Here is a 13,651-nt window from a genome sequence, read left to right on the forward strand (position 1 = left end):
GCAACTGCAGATTTCTGCACAAAGGAATTGTTTGCCGTATACGAAATTTCGTTGTAGGTGGTTTACAAACGCGTGATAGTGAGCTTCGTCGTGTCGAAGAATGACGCCGTTGGGTTGTCGGATGCTGTTCGTTGATTGTCCTTGCTTGGTAACCTTTGGTAATGACGGCCGTTCATATAGTCATGGTTGGGTAGCCAATGACCGTGAAGCATCCTCACGCTGTAAATGCAACAGAAGCTCCCAGCATGACAAGGCCGAATCAAGAAGGGAAAGGCACCAAATTTGGAGTAAGCTACAAATAAAGCAACTGCCAGCGATAGCATACGACTGCAGACTGGAGACTACAACGTGATGTGACGCTTATCGGTCGATACCGTTCATCACGAGCGCCACCCTACCCCTCACCTCCTCTTATCGGGATTCGGCTTCGCGGCCCCTGTACGATAGGTCTCGTGTGGACTCTTGTTGACTCGTGTTGATCCTCGCTGGTGATTGCCCAATGGATCGTTGTACTGATTTCGTATGTCGTTTCGATCTGTCGTTGGCATACAATGGGGCGGATAAGAGTGAGCGAGGTTCTTGCGGGGTAGAGGACGCCAGCAGGCCAGGATGCTTATCATGTTGCTAGACTGGAGATGAAATAGAAATATAGTCTCTCCGAGTTAGACATCGTTTTCCGTTGGCGCATTTTGGCGTATCTTGGTGCGCTTTCTGGTTTGGGAAGCCGTCTGCGAGCGAGCTCAATTGGCCCCGCTTTTCTGCCGTTCTGTGGGTCCCGTTAGCGCCATCTCCACTTACACGCCCCTGTCAACAAAAAGGGAAGGCGTCTGCGAGGCGCCAAGAAAGGCTGCACTCAAACGACTTCCGTACTACGAAAGCCAGCCACTACCAAACGACGACGATCACCTTCACCAGCGAGATTTCCCCGGGCCCATTGGATAGCTCATGTCTGGTACTAGGATCAGAGGGCTGTGCAGCCAATGCCTACACAACATGACGTCAAGCAGGACGGCGAACGGGACGTCGACCTCGGCGCCTGCTTTGCTATGGACCCCTCTTTGGCGTTGTTCAGAGCTTCGTTTTTCTGATGGAGAAGGCCGACTTCGCTAGGTTTTTCCCGTGAGTATGCGAAGTAGGCCGAAGCAGAGTGCTTTTGACTTAATGAGAAAAATGTGAAAAAAAATTTAAAACCGTTTCTTGCTTCTTTCCTATCCGTTGCTACTTAAAGCTTCTTCTACCTTTCCTCACAGCTGCCACACCACCATCAGGTCATCGACCTTTCCTTCCTCCTCAAAACATCATTCATCGTCACCAGAAAACTCGTTGCCATGCGTCCCACGCTCCTCCACTGCCTGCTACCAGGCCTGGCCGCAGCTGTCAACGTCGGTCCCAACTATGAGCATCACATAGAAGGTGAGTGAAGACGTGGAGACGGGGCTTCGTGATGGATTGCGGCTGACCGGCAGACCTCGATGTCGACCTCCCCTTCTCGCAGCCCGTGACGTTTGCCCATCTCGAGTGGCAGCGCTGCCTGGCCGCGTCGCACGACAAGCCGCTCGACATTGCCCTGCTGGGATTCCCCTACGACACCTCCACGTCGTACCGCCCGGGCGCCCGTTTCGGTCCCCGGGGGATCCGGGCGGGCTCGGCGCGCGAGAAGAAGGGCCGCAGCTACAACACCGTGTGGGGCGTCGACCCGTACGAGCAGGGGCTCGAGATCATCGACTGCGGCGACATTCCCATTACGCCCTTTGACGCGGCGCACGCGTTCAAGCAGATGGAGCAGGGCTACCGCCAGGTGCTGTACCACCCCACGTCGGACGCGACGGCGTGGAAGCACCCGCGGATCATCAGCCTCGGCGGCGACCACTCCATTGTGCTGCCGATCCTGCGGTCCCTCAAAACCGTGTACGGCCCCATCTCGGTGATCCACCTAGACTCGCACCTCGATACGTGGGACCCCTACGAGGGCTACACGGGCATCCGGTCGAACCAGTCGGCGCTGACGCACGGCACCTTCTTTTGGCACGCGAGCCGCGAGGGGTGCATCGCCAAGGGCACGAGCGTGCACGGCGGCCTGCGCACTAAGCTGTTCAGCCCCAAAGACTACGAGATTGACCGCGACGTCGTGGGGTTCACGCTGATTGAGGCGCACGAGATCGACGAGATCGGCATGGAGGGCATTGTCGCGCGCACACGGGCGGCCGTGGGCGACACGCCGACGTACCTGTCGATTGACATTGACGTCCTGGACCCGAGCATCGCCCCGGCAACAGGCACGCCCGAGTCCGGTGGCTGGACGACGCGCGAGCTAAAGCGGTTTATCAAGGGCCTCGAGGGCGTGAACCTCGTGGGTGCCGACGTGGTCGAGGTGAGCCCGCCGTACGACTCGGTGGCCGAGGTGACGTCGATTGCCGCGGCGGATCTGATTGTGGATATACTGGCGGCCATGGTCAAGAGCAAGGACAAGGCGGTGGGGGCCAAGAAGACGGTTAGTGGCAAGGATGAGTTGTAGGGGACAGGAAAAGTGAATGGGCAAGTCGTGGTGAGAGTGCATATTGGTTGGATTAGACGAGGCTTATTGTCTGTGGGTAATGACTGGGAATGAATATGTGAAATAAACGAATTGAAAATAAAACAATGTAAAGCCTATAAGGCTGCAATATTGACAGGGGACATCGAGCAAAAGATGAACAAATATCCGACGACTTGCAAAATACACTCCAAAGATACATTCAATTCAAATTCGTAACACCATAAGTCATATCGGCAGCACAAGCTTCCCCGTCAGGGCCAGGGCCTCCCGCCAACCAAGGCGACCGTGGCCCTGCAGCTCCGCCAGGTCCTGCAGCTGCCACACGTCCTGGATGATCTGCCACTGCCGCGCAAAGTTGCCAATCCGGTAGCCATTGACACGCTCCCACCAGGCGACCCACAGGGGCCGGTCCGCGGGGGCAGCCTCGCAGGCGGCAATAAAGGCGGGCCACGACATGGGCGCCGACCGCTTGAGGCCGCCGTGGAAGCGCGCATAGTAGGCGTCTTTCAAGTCTTCGGCCGTTGTGAGCTGGGCCCAGATGATCTGCACCTGGCTGTGGACGTCGACGGACACGGGCGCGGCGCGGCGGTCGTGCAATCCGTAGGTCTGGAGGGTGCGGTAGTAGTACAACAGGACGGCGCCGTGGAAGGCGCGTGCCTGGCAGCGGGCAATCTCGCGCATGGTGTGCCGGCCGGCGTCGTTTTCGTCGTCCTCTATGAGGCCAAACGGTTCGTCGTCGACGGTCCAGGCGGCGAGTTCGTCCCCGAGCGCAGCGCAGGCTTGCTGCAGGGTGCGGAGGATCCTGACCCCGGGACACGCCTGGGACATTTGCTGGTAGTAGGCCAGATGCTCGGCCATTTGGCACGTCTTGGCGAGCATGTTGCCCAGCGCCGGGGTGATGCCGTACATGTACTCGACGGCGCGTTCGCTGTCACGGAAGTTGGGAACATTGAAGGTGGCCGTGGCTGGCTCGCCAGAGCTGTTCTTGCCTCCCACTTTCTCGTCCATCGTCCACGGCCGGGCAACAATCACTGGAGACGTCGTACGGGCCAAGAGCGTCAAGAACCGGCAGATGCTGTAGATTTGGCTGTTGGCACTGCCGCCGCCATCGACGAGTTCTTGGTCGAGAAAGTTGGCCGGCTTTTTGAGTTGGTAGCATGCTTTGAGGTGGACAGGGAAATCAGAGTCCTCGCCGGCCATGGTCTACCGCATGTTAGCAACAAAGTAGGACGGGTTCATATCCTGGAACTGGGGAGCGGAAACACAACTTACATCTACCGTCACCAACGACAGCATGGCCGTCAGGTGGATCAGGTACAACTGCTGGTTCGTCGGATGCAGCGTGGCTGCGTTCAGCGCCTGTAGTGCCTTGATGCGGTGTTGCAGCGCCAGCCGGTGGTAGCTAACGGAGCCGTCTGTGGCATTCCGCAAGTGGAACGCGGCAGCGGACAGCAGGCTGTGAAACAAAGACAGAGAAGCATACGACGCTGGAGAGGCCGTCGTCTGCGCTAGCCACAGTTCGGGACATCCCTCGAGGGCAAAGGAAAAGTACGTGGTCCGCCACGGGTTCCCAGGGTGGTGGACGGGCTGCAGCAGTTCCGCCACGTGGTTGGTGAAGTGGTAGAGGAGGTGCGCCGTCTGCGAATCGCGGAAGAGCGGCATGGACAGACCAAGATGGGGCGAAGTGTCGACGACATCGTCGATAGGAGACGAAGGATTAACGCACTCTGATGGGTCGATGCGTGTCGTGTCGGGGCCGGCATCCATGTCAATCGCGGGTAATGCTGCATCGAGCATCGTGGTGATGTCTTTCGGATCCGATGCCGTCTGGGGTAGATTACCAGTGTCTTGGTGTCTCCCTTCTTCCATCCCTTCCAGTGAACCTTTGAATCCGTCTGCTTGGAAGATGGCAAACGGCCCAATCGTCTCGGTTCTCGTTGCGCCGTCCATGGCATCCAACGTCGCCAATGCCTTCATTATGTCGTCGTCGGACAGAACAGGGCCCGTATGACGATGCAAAAGACCCCGTCGGCGGGGTCCGGGTAGTGAAGGGGCATGCTTTTGTGATTTCTGCTGTGGAAGCCTCTGCGAGGGCCTTTGGTACGACCTTTGCCGTTGAGACGGATCTCGACCGGTCGTCACCCAGCACAGCCGCACCTCGTAGCCCGCACACGTCAGTCCGGCACCCTCGCACACGCTGCAGCCATTGGCCTCGCGCTCGTCGCACTTGACCTTTCTCGTGCGGCAAGTCCAGCAGCCAGTGAACGTGAGCGATTTGAGGCGGGAGGACGCAGCTCTTGTCGTCGTTGTCGTTGTAGCTGAAGAAGAAGACCGTATGTTGGCCATGCTATGGGTCAAGAGGCATTGTGTGTATGATAGTACAATCTGCGGAGGGGTCTGTGGTTTGTGGTTTGTGATCGATGAGGCTAAAGATGGGAGTCGTAACGTCGACAGGTCGTGATATCACAAAATCGAAGAGTCGCTGGGGCGTCTGCAACAGACAGCGGAGGCTGCTCCTGAATCGGCTCTGGACCAGCTTATTCTCGACAGGGATTATTCAATTGAAGACGAGTGAATGTGTCATGGATTGTGGGCTGGATTGTGGGCTCGGTGGTGACTCGCGTGAGGAAGTGTTGTTTGTTTCTTTTCTTGTGTCGCCCAACTTATCTTGCGGGGAATGCAATCATCTTGTCAAAGGTTTGCTCTAGCGTGCGCGAGACCCAATGACGCCCTCTGGCCGTCACTAAACGATGGCCGAAACCATGACTGTTATCAACCATGACGCGCCTAGAACGCTTATCTTGCGGGGGCGATTGGCGCATTTTGCTCGGCGTTGTGCGGGGCTGCTCGGAGAGCCAGGTGGGCGGCGCTAGCGAGGGAACATGCCCCTGTGGGGCACTAATTGAATAGCGATAGCGGCATGGAAACCGGCAAGAACACAGCAGAGCACAGGCGGTTCTCCCACTATGACTTCTTGCAATGTCAGTTGGGAAGGATACCAAGGCTTTCCATAATGAGACTTTGTATTTCCTACATCTCATGTCAAGAAGGCGATGCAAAGAAAGCTCGTATTATAGGTGGATATATAATCAACACAAGAAAGAAGGTAGCAGCACGTTGTAGGCAGTGTGATACACTCTCGAAGGAATAACAATGAACGGCATCAAAAGTAAAGTATACAACAACAAAAAAAAAAAGGAACAGCCTTAGCACTAGACAGTCAACTCAAGCAGAACAGTCGCCTCCACCTAATTACTGGCTGATCCTAGGTGCTCTGTAGTGCCGCTTGCCGTAGACCAGCCACCAGATGCCAACAAGCAAAGACAGGCCGGCGGTGATGACGCTCGTGTAGTTCATGCTAGCCGCCGACGTGGGCAGGCTGTAGGGGAAGCAGTAGATGACAATGGAGACGACAATGTACGAACACGCGACGCCATTGACCAGATAGCCCCAGCGGCCCATCCAAAAGGGACCGGGCTTCATGTTGGAGCGGCGGCTCAACAAGTGCGGGAGGATGGCCAAGAGGTAGGACACGGTCGACAAGACGGCAAACGAGTCGATAAAGGCGTCAAACGCCGTCAGGGACCCGACATAGACGGCGCCGATGAGTGTCATAAAGATGCCGCAGGCAAATGTGGACCACAGCGGGCTCTGGAAACGATGGCTGACGGAGCCAATCTTGCTTGCAAAGGGGGTGGCGCCGTCGCGGCCGAGGGCATAAAAGGTGCGGCCGGTGGTGACGTAGCAGCCGGAGGTGGCACACAGGATGGGGAGAACAAGGACCATCAGGAGGCCCACGGCACCGGAACGCGAGCCGGCGGCCTGCAGGTAGATGTCGCCAATGGGGCAGAACGGGTCGGCATCGGTGATGCTCGCCAGATCGGCCGTGCCGTAAAAGATGACAATCAAATAGGAAAAGCCCGTCAGGAAGCCCATGCCGACCTGGCACGCGAGCGCCTTGGGCAGGTTCCTGCGCGCATTGGGCACCTCCTCGGCAATGTGCGTCACGCAGTCGATGGCGCCCACGGCAAAGGCGCCGTTCAGCATGCCTGCCAGAAAGACAAAGCCGTTGCTCGAGTAGCCCGTCATGTTCTCCCAGCCGGCCCAAACGGCATGGCTCGACGCATAACCATTGCCACCCGGCCGCCCGGGCATGACGGCGCAGACGATAATGGTGACAAAGAAGCCGGCGATGATGAGGAACGAGCCGATTCTCGACAGAGTGGGCAGGATCTTCTGGCCAAACATGACGACCATACAGCACAGCCACGACATGATGAGGTACGAGATGAAGACGTGCCATCGTTGGTACTCATAGTCTGGGTGGTACAGCGAGTAGCAGTACACGAGAATGTTGCTCGTCATGACGCAGTTGGCCGCCACCGCAAAGGCCCATGCTAGGCCGTTGAGCCAGCCGGCGAACCATCCACAGACGCGGCCATATTTCGGTCCGGCCGTGATCAGGGCCCAGTGGTAGACGCCGCCAGAGGAGGGGACGGACGAGGCGAGCTCAGCCACGGAGGCGGCGATGAAGCAGTAGAAAAAAGACACGAGGGTGCTACAAAATACAACGAGTGTTAGCGAGCGGCGTGAGAGTGGGTCGTGGCACAGGCTCGGGACAGAAGATCGCGACACAAAAAATGGAGCGCAATACGGGGTTCGGGAAATCGTACTATTCATAGATGGCTCCAGGCGGCCCACCGTTGTAGATGGATGCAATGATGCCCGCGCCAAGCACCGCCCACGAGTTGCCCGTCGTGACGCCCGCGGCACAGGCACTCAGCAGATTGAAGTTGCGGCCCAGCACCTCGCCGTGGCCGGCAAACACCAGCGTGCCTTCGGCAAAATCGACCGTCGGACGAGTGTCGCCTTCGGTGACGGACGGAGACAAAGGCGGGTTGGTCACTGTCCTGGACTGCTCACCCTTTTCAAAGTCGGAATTGGACATGATGCTAGTGGAATGTATATTGTGGTGGGTATTTCGGTAGGTATGGAAGGCGATGTTGTTTGTCGACTTCGTCTGTTGACAACGACGAGCCATGAGACAACATGATCGGGCGTTGTCGACTTATATGTCCGTATCGACAATCGCCCTGTGAAGCCCATGTCAGCCCAGAGACTCGTCCATATCAAGGTGCGCCCGTATCGCCATCATCTCGTCAAATCCCATATCATGGTACATCAAGGCGCATCATGGCATTGCGGTATCACCACGGATGCTTGCAGTCTCGCGCTATGGCAGCCATGGTTCCACTGATAGCCGCCACCCATGCCTATCGCGTCCTGACCCGAAACCCATGACGACGGTGACGGTCGGATAGCCGTAGTGCATCGTCAGGAGCGGGGAGAGGGTTGGCAACGGTCATCGCTGTCATCTGAGCTTCGCGTGGCGTTGTCTCCCAGGACGGCCACCTCGCTTGCGAGCCACACTTGGTCGCTGCGAGCTTCCCATTCTTGCTCTCTCCGCTCTTGCCTTGCTTCGGTGCTCGCAGACAACTGCCCGTTTCGCGCCTGCCGTTAGTCGCTCGCTGGCAGCTTCCCAGATCGGAAGTGTGGGTTTGACGTGGGTTTGTCGGTGGCCTGGACCTTCTTCACGAGGCCCGCTCTTGCACCTGCCAAACTAGCTCCTTGATAACGATAGTCGACGGGCACGCGAACACGCTACACTAGTCGCGCGCTCTTGCCCCTCCCATTGGCTCGCTGCCAACTGCCCTTTTCACTTCATCCTCACCACTCACCTTCAAGACGTCCTCGTCTCCTCACCTTCCCCGCAGAATGCCAACGCCGACAAGCACCGAAGGCCGTAGCGCGGCGCCAACACGAGTCGTCTCGCGAAATATAATCGATAACGACCACGACACTTTTACTACGTTTGTTATATAACAACGACGGCATGAGATGGACGCAAACGCTCCGCTGCACATGGCAGTTGATAACGACAGCCTCGCCAGAGCCCAAGTAAATCCTGTTATCCCTGTTTCTCGTTTTCTTGCTTCATCTTCCTTGGCAGCTGTTTAGCCCTCCTAGCCAACTCTGCCACCCACCTCATCCAACAATGTCAGTCTATCTCGCAGGCCGCAAGGTCATTTCGTCTGGCACGCTTGCTCCGCGTGCCACAGCCCTCCAGGCCGAGCTCGTTGCCGCTTGTGGCAAGGAAAACACGGCCATCCTCAACCTCGACGGCCTGCTCGCCGGCGACGACAGCCTGAGCCCTGAAATTGAGGCCACCCGTCAGGTGCAGGCGGCCTTTTCCGGCCTCAAGGACAATGTCTCCCTCTTTGTCATTGACGCCCGTGACCTCGAGCCCAGCGGTCGCGATCCCATCTGGGAGGTGCCCCTGGACGAGTGGAACCAGCACAAGACCGCTACGCAGGTCGTCCAGCAGCGCACCCTTCTGCAGGTGAAGCTGTTGCTGCAGAAACAGCTCAGCCTGTCCAAGGACGGCGCCACTCTGCAGCCCTTTTTGCTGGTCATCGTCGGCTACCGCGACACATTTGACGGTGCGCTGGATCCCGTCATTGCCAAGCTGCAACGGGACGTGACGTGGCTGCAGCGGGAGTCGTCCGTTGCGTTCCTCGACCTGGCCTCGACGGCCAGCGAGCCCACAGAGCAGTCCATTGCCGCTGCCATTGGCATCCTCGCGTCGTCGCGGTCGTCGCACGGCGTCACGTCCATCAACGCCGTCTGGGGCCTCCACGGCGCCAACACCAACAACACCGCCTCGTCCCAGGACGCGACCGACGTCTCCGACCTCTCCATCCACCCGACCCTCGCGAAGAAGAAGCCCACCGTCAAGATTGCCCTTTCCTTCGACTTTGACGCCCTCTCCGCGTTCCTCGGCACCGGCGACCACCCCGACAACAATTTGGCCGACTACAGCACGGGCGTCTTTTCGGGCCGCGTCGGCGCCCGCCGTCTGTTGCGGATGCTCCAGAAATACCAGGTCGCCGACAAGGTCACCTGGTTCATACCCGCCCATACCATGGAGACGTTCCCCGATACGTGCAAGGAAATCACTGAATCGGGCGCCGAGATTGGCCTGCACGGCTACGCCCACGAAGGCGCCTACCAGATGACCGTCGAGCAGGAGCGCGACGTCTTTGCCAAGTGCGTCAAGACGGCCCAGGCGCTGACGGGCAAGAAGGTGCTCGGCTGGCGCGCGCCCATGTACCAGCTGCGCGAGACCAGCATTGCGCTCCTCAAGGAGTTTGAGTTCTTGTACGACTCCTCCCTCAGCCACCACGACTCGCAGCCCTACTTGACCCCCAGCGACCCGCCCGTCGAGCGCATCGACTTTTCGAAACCGGCCAGCTCCTGGCTCAAGCCCACGCCCCTCGGCGGCATGTACGACTGCCGCGACGGGTACCCGCTCGTCGAGATTCCGATCGGGTGGAATAATGAAGACATGATGGCCCTCCAGTACTACCCCCATGTTGCCAACACCAACGGCAACGTCGACTCGCGCGTCGTGGAGCAGCGCTGGAAGGACATCTTCTTGTGGCTCTGGGAGAACGGCAAGGCCGAGTCGGACGACGGCACCTTCATCTTCCCGCTGCTGATGCACCCGGACACGAGCGGCCTCGCGCACGTCATGGCCATGGCGGACCGGTTTGTCGGCTGGCTGCGGAGCTGGGGCGACTCGGTGGAATTTGCGACGTACGAGACGATTGCCCGCGAATTCCTCAGCAAGAAGGGCATGACACCCAAGGTGTAAACCAAATGGTGCGAAGAATAAGAAATGGCCTGTAGTACCTGATGTTGTACACGAAGAATGAGGAATGACAAACGAAGAAATGTTGCTATATGATATGCTACAATGTGAAATGGTGTTATAATGTGTGGATGCAGCATGACTTGAAAAGCTCGCGGTCTGGTAGCGACGCCGATAACGTTGCAATATTTATTTTAAACGATAATAATTTGGAACATCGAAATTCAAAGAAACGACAAATCGACTTCGTTGCAAGCGGTAAAAAACACACAAAATACTGGATAACAGTTCAAATAGAGTGAAACTTAAATACAACACTGCGGGAGAAAACCACGACATCTAGGAGAAAATAAGGTGCCGGTGAGTCGTCGTGTACTCAATAATGGCAGTACTTGATAATAAAGTATAATTATTCAAATTTATACTTGGATACTGTGACTAGACGTATTGGTGACTCAAACAATAAACTACCATTATTAGCTGACTGTTTGCCTTTCGAACCTCAATCTTTTAATAGTGGGTTTAACCATTGTGACTGGATATGTTTGTTTTGGAATTTGATACGCAACCCTACGTCCTTGGTATGGAAATTATAGACTGGGCAAAGTATTACATCGGGTTCGACTTCGAACCATCTTCACTTGGGATAGGCGATTGCAACATCTCTTAAACCCAACCACGCACAAAATAAAACCGCAACTCGAACTCAAACTGGCCTGACTTACGGGCCAGAGGACCAGAAATTTCAGTATCGTATCAGAGGTCATGGACATGAGTTTACATTAGCAAATTTTACCGGCACTGAAATTGGCCAGCTTGTGTAACCTGCCAATAGCCTTCATGACAGCTGCTGTCCCGAAATGTCAACGAAAATGCTGGGACAGGGTCACGGAATCGACTCGCCTCCAACATTTGGAAAGTTACTTGTCCCCAAGCTTACTAGTGAGCTACTTTGATATGTTCCTCTGTCACACACGCCTACTAGCCTTATTCAGCACACCTTTCTTTTGCAGCATTGTATGCTTTCTTTTCGTCACCAACCATAAAACTCAAAATTCAAATGCAAGTACTCATCGTCCTCTGTTCGCCTTTCTTCATTTTAGGTTCATGGCATCAGAATTCAAGCGTTGGACAAAAGCAAGCCTTCTAACCCCCCTCCATTTCCAACTTGGATTTATTCGGGCTAAGGAGAAAAATAAAACGTATCACACTTCAAACGCCCTCAGACTTTTCAAGCAGTATTCAGGCAATACCACAGGCCATGGCTATTTGGGGCGCTCTCCCGCTGGAAATCCGGCACATGATTTTTGGATATGTCGCAGGCGGGCCGTATCCACCGCGATCTCGGAAACTGACGGAATGTGTCGACGAAAACGAGGCCCTCGCAAGCTACGCCAGTGTATCATGCGAGTGGCGGTACGTCTTTGAGCAGTATACATTTCGAACGTTGAGTGTCGGGGCCAGCGATGTCCCTGCCTTTTGTGCTGCTGTAGCTGGCGACCGGGCGGTTCGTCTGTCCTACATCACGAGATTGCGGCTGATGATTCCCCTCAGTGAATACGACTGCTCAGTCTGCGACACCGAAGAAAGCGAAGCGGAGTCACAAAAGAACAACGCCATCTTTGCAACAACGATTTTGCCTCTGCTCACGGCTCTGTCAGCGTGGATGCTGCCAGGGCCGATGTCAAGGGGCATCTATACCGGAGGACTCGACTTGTCGTTGTTCGTCTATTCGCCCAGCGATCTGCAGCATTCCATTTACAATTTTTGGGGCCATTTTGAACCTTCCGGGAGCCGCCTCCCGATGCCCACCTGCTACGAACTCCGCCTGCTTCGCAATGGTGTGACCAACTACAAGCATGGATGGGTGGCCGGCAAACGCACGGCAGCACCTCCTTTGGAGGCCGCTGAGCGCGTCCTAGGCAGACGTATGCTGCAACTGGAGACGCCCGGGGTGCCGGAGACGGTCACCCTTCCAAAGTTGAGCATTATACGGTCATTTAGCATGGTAAGAGGTTTCTACCGTGCCATCCACCCTCGACTTCTCGGACAGCTCATCGCGGCCAGCCCGAGACTGCGTTCGGTTCACATGGAGCAGTGGCGGCCCGTCGATGCTGACAATCTGGAGGATGCAGAACAAGGTGCGTAACGCTGTCCGTATGACTGGTCTTACTTCCATATATGCTACTAACACGGCATCTTCCAGGCTATATATCCTTATTCAACGGCCCACTGCCAAAGACGCTCAAGTCCCTTACGCTCCACCAAGAGACCAATGTCACGATGCATGACTGGGAGGACCCTTTAACGAATCAGGAACCGTGCCGAAAGGTCGGCTGGCGCTTGGGCAAGGCCAGCAAGTACCTTGAGACGGTGGCGGTCTCGTTTTGGGCGGACGCATGCGACTTTTTCATGGGCGGCTTTCGCGCACCTGTACCAGGGGATATCTGCACCTGCTCTCGCTGTATGGTAGGGGGCCGGCGAGACTGGGCGATACGAGTGCAACAGCAGTTGCAGCAGTTACAATCAGGCGAGCGTGTCAAGTTTGACGGCTGGCCACGGCTGCGCCACCTCGTCTTGACGTCGACCATGTTGATTTCCATTTCCCTGGACGACATTCACGAGCTCCTCGGGGTCGCCGCCTTTGCGGCCCGCTTCATGCCTCGCTTGGAAACAATGGAAATCTGGTTTGCTCAAGAGAGTGGTCCGACGACGGCTGTCTTTCGCTTTTGCCCGCAACCAAAGGCAGGCAGTGGTGGTGATGGTGGTGGTCCGCCCACGCTCTCATTCTGCACCACGTTGAGAGGGACTGACGCAGAAACTGAGGCAGAGACTGAGGCAGAGACTGAGGCAGAGTATGGCGAAGAGTCTGGAGCAGAGTATGGATCGGAGCACGACGCAGATATTGAGTTTGACTTGTACAATGCAGAGTATGAGACAGAGACTGGGGCCCACGTACCTTTCCGTATTTCTGATGTTTTGGCACCTCATATCGTCCGTCGCTTCCAGAATGTGGTCACACACCACGCAAGACAACGTCGCCGACACCATCATGGAAACAGCGGCCACGACCCATCTAGCTCGGCCCCAGGCTCTACTCTGAAGCTCCAGGTGCATACCGAGACGTGGCCAAGCATCGACGAGTTTGGGCAGCCGATTGATGGACGGATCCAGGCACTCGACCACATGGTGCTGGCGCCCGCGATTCTGACAGGCCGTTCACGCAGGGCAATGCGTTTTGAACGCGGAGACGGATCCGACATGATGTAAGCGGAGTTTGTAGTAAGAGAGGACCGAGAATGGGTGGTGCGAATGTCACGAAACGAGATATGTATTTTATTTGGTGTGTTTGGTGTGTTTATTGTGATTTTTTTGCCCCTTTCAGTCTAGCACACATATTTCTT

General features: G+C 56.3%; 4 protein-coding genes across 4 annotated transcripts; 3 read left to right on the plus strand and 1 right to left on the minus strand.

Moving 5' to 3' along the window:
- Positions 1-1,328: 1,328 nt before the first annotated feature.
- SPBR_05588 (uncharacterized protein) lies at positions 1,329-4,267 on the plus strand (the record flags this gene model as incomplete). Its single annotated transcript, XM_040763851.1, has 4 exons — positions 1,329-1,413; positions 1,467-2,491; positions 2,774-3,748; positions 4,055-4,267. 4 exons carry the CDS (start codon positions 1,329-1,331, stop codon positions 4,265-4,267), a joined length of 2,298 nt encoding a protein of 765 aa, XP_040621852.1.
- A 1,521-nt stretch (positions 4,268-5,788) lies between these two features.
- Positions 5,789-7,484, minus strand: SPBR_05811 (choline transport protein; the record flags this gene model as incomplete). The annotated part of the gene is made up of 2 exons (XM_040764074.1): positions 5,789-7,094; positions 7,210-7,484. The coding sequence occupies 2 exons, from the start codon at positions 7,482-7,484 to the stop codon at positions 5,789-5,791; spliced, it is 1,581 nt and encodes a 526-aa protein (XP_040621853.1).
- A 1,107-nt stretch (positions 7,485-8,591) lies between these two features.
- Positions 8,592-10,250, plus strand: SPBR_05826 (uncharacterized protein; the record flags this gene model as incomplete). The annotated part of the gene is made up of 1 exon (XM_040764089.1): positions 8,592-10,250. One exon carries the CDS (start codon positions 8,592-8,594, stop codon positions 10,248-10,250), a length of 1,659 nt encoding a protein of 552 aa, XP_040621854.1.
- A 1,258-nt stretch (positions 10,251-11,508) lies between these two features.
- SPBR_05721 (uncharacterized protein) lies at positions 11,509-13,517 on the plus strand (the record flags this gene model as incomplete). Its single annotated transcript, XM_040763984.1, has 3 exons — positions 11,509-12,255; positions 12,301-12,388; positions 12,454-13,517. The coding sequence occupies 3 exons, from the start codon at positions 11,509-11,511 to the stop codon at positions 13,515-13,517; spliced, it is 1,899 nt and encodes a 632-aa protein (XP_040621855.1).
- Between the last annotated feature and the right edge of the window lie 134 nt (positions 13,518-13,651).

Source organism: Sporothrix brasiliensis (assembly GCF_000820605.1).
Source record: "Sporothrix brasiliensis 5110 chromosome Unknown Cont15, whole genome shotgun sequence".
Lineage (NCBI taxonomy): Eukaryota > Fungi > Ascomycota > Sordariomycetes > Ophiostomatales > Ophiostomataceae > Sporothrix > Sporothrix brasiliensis.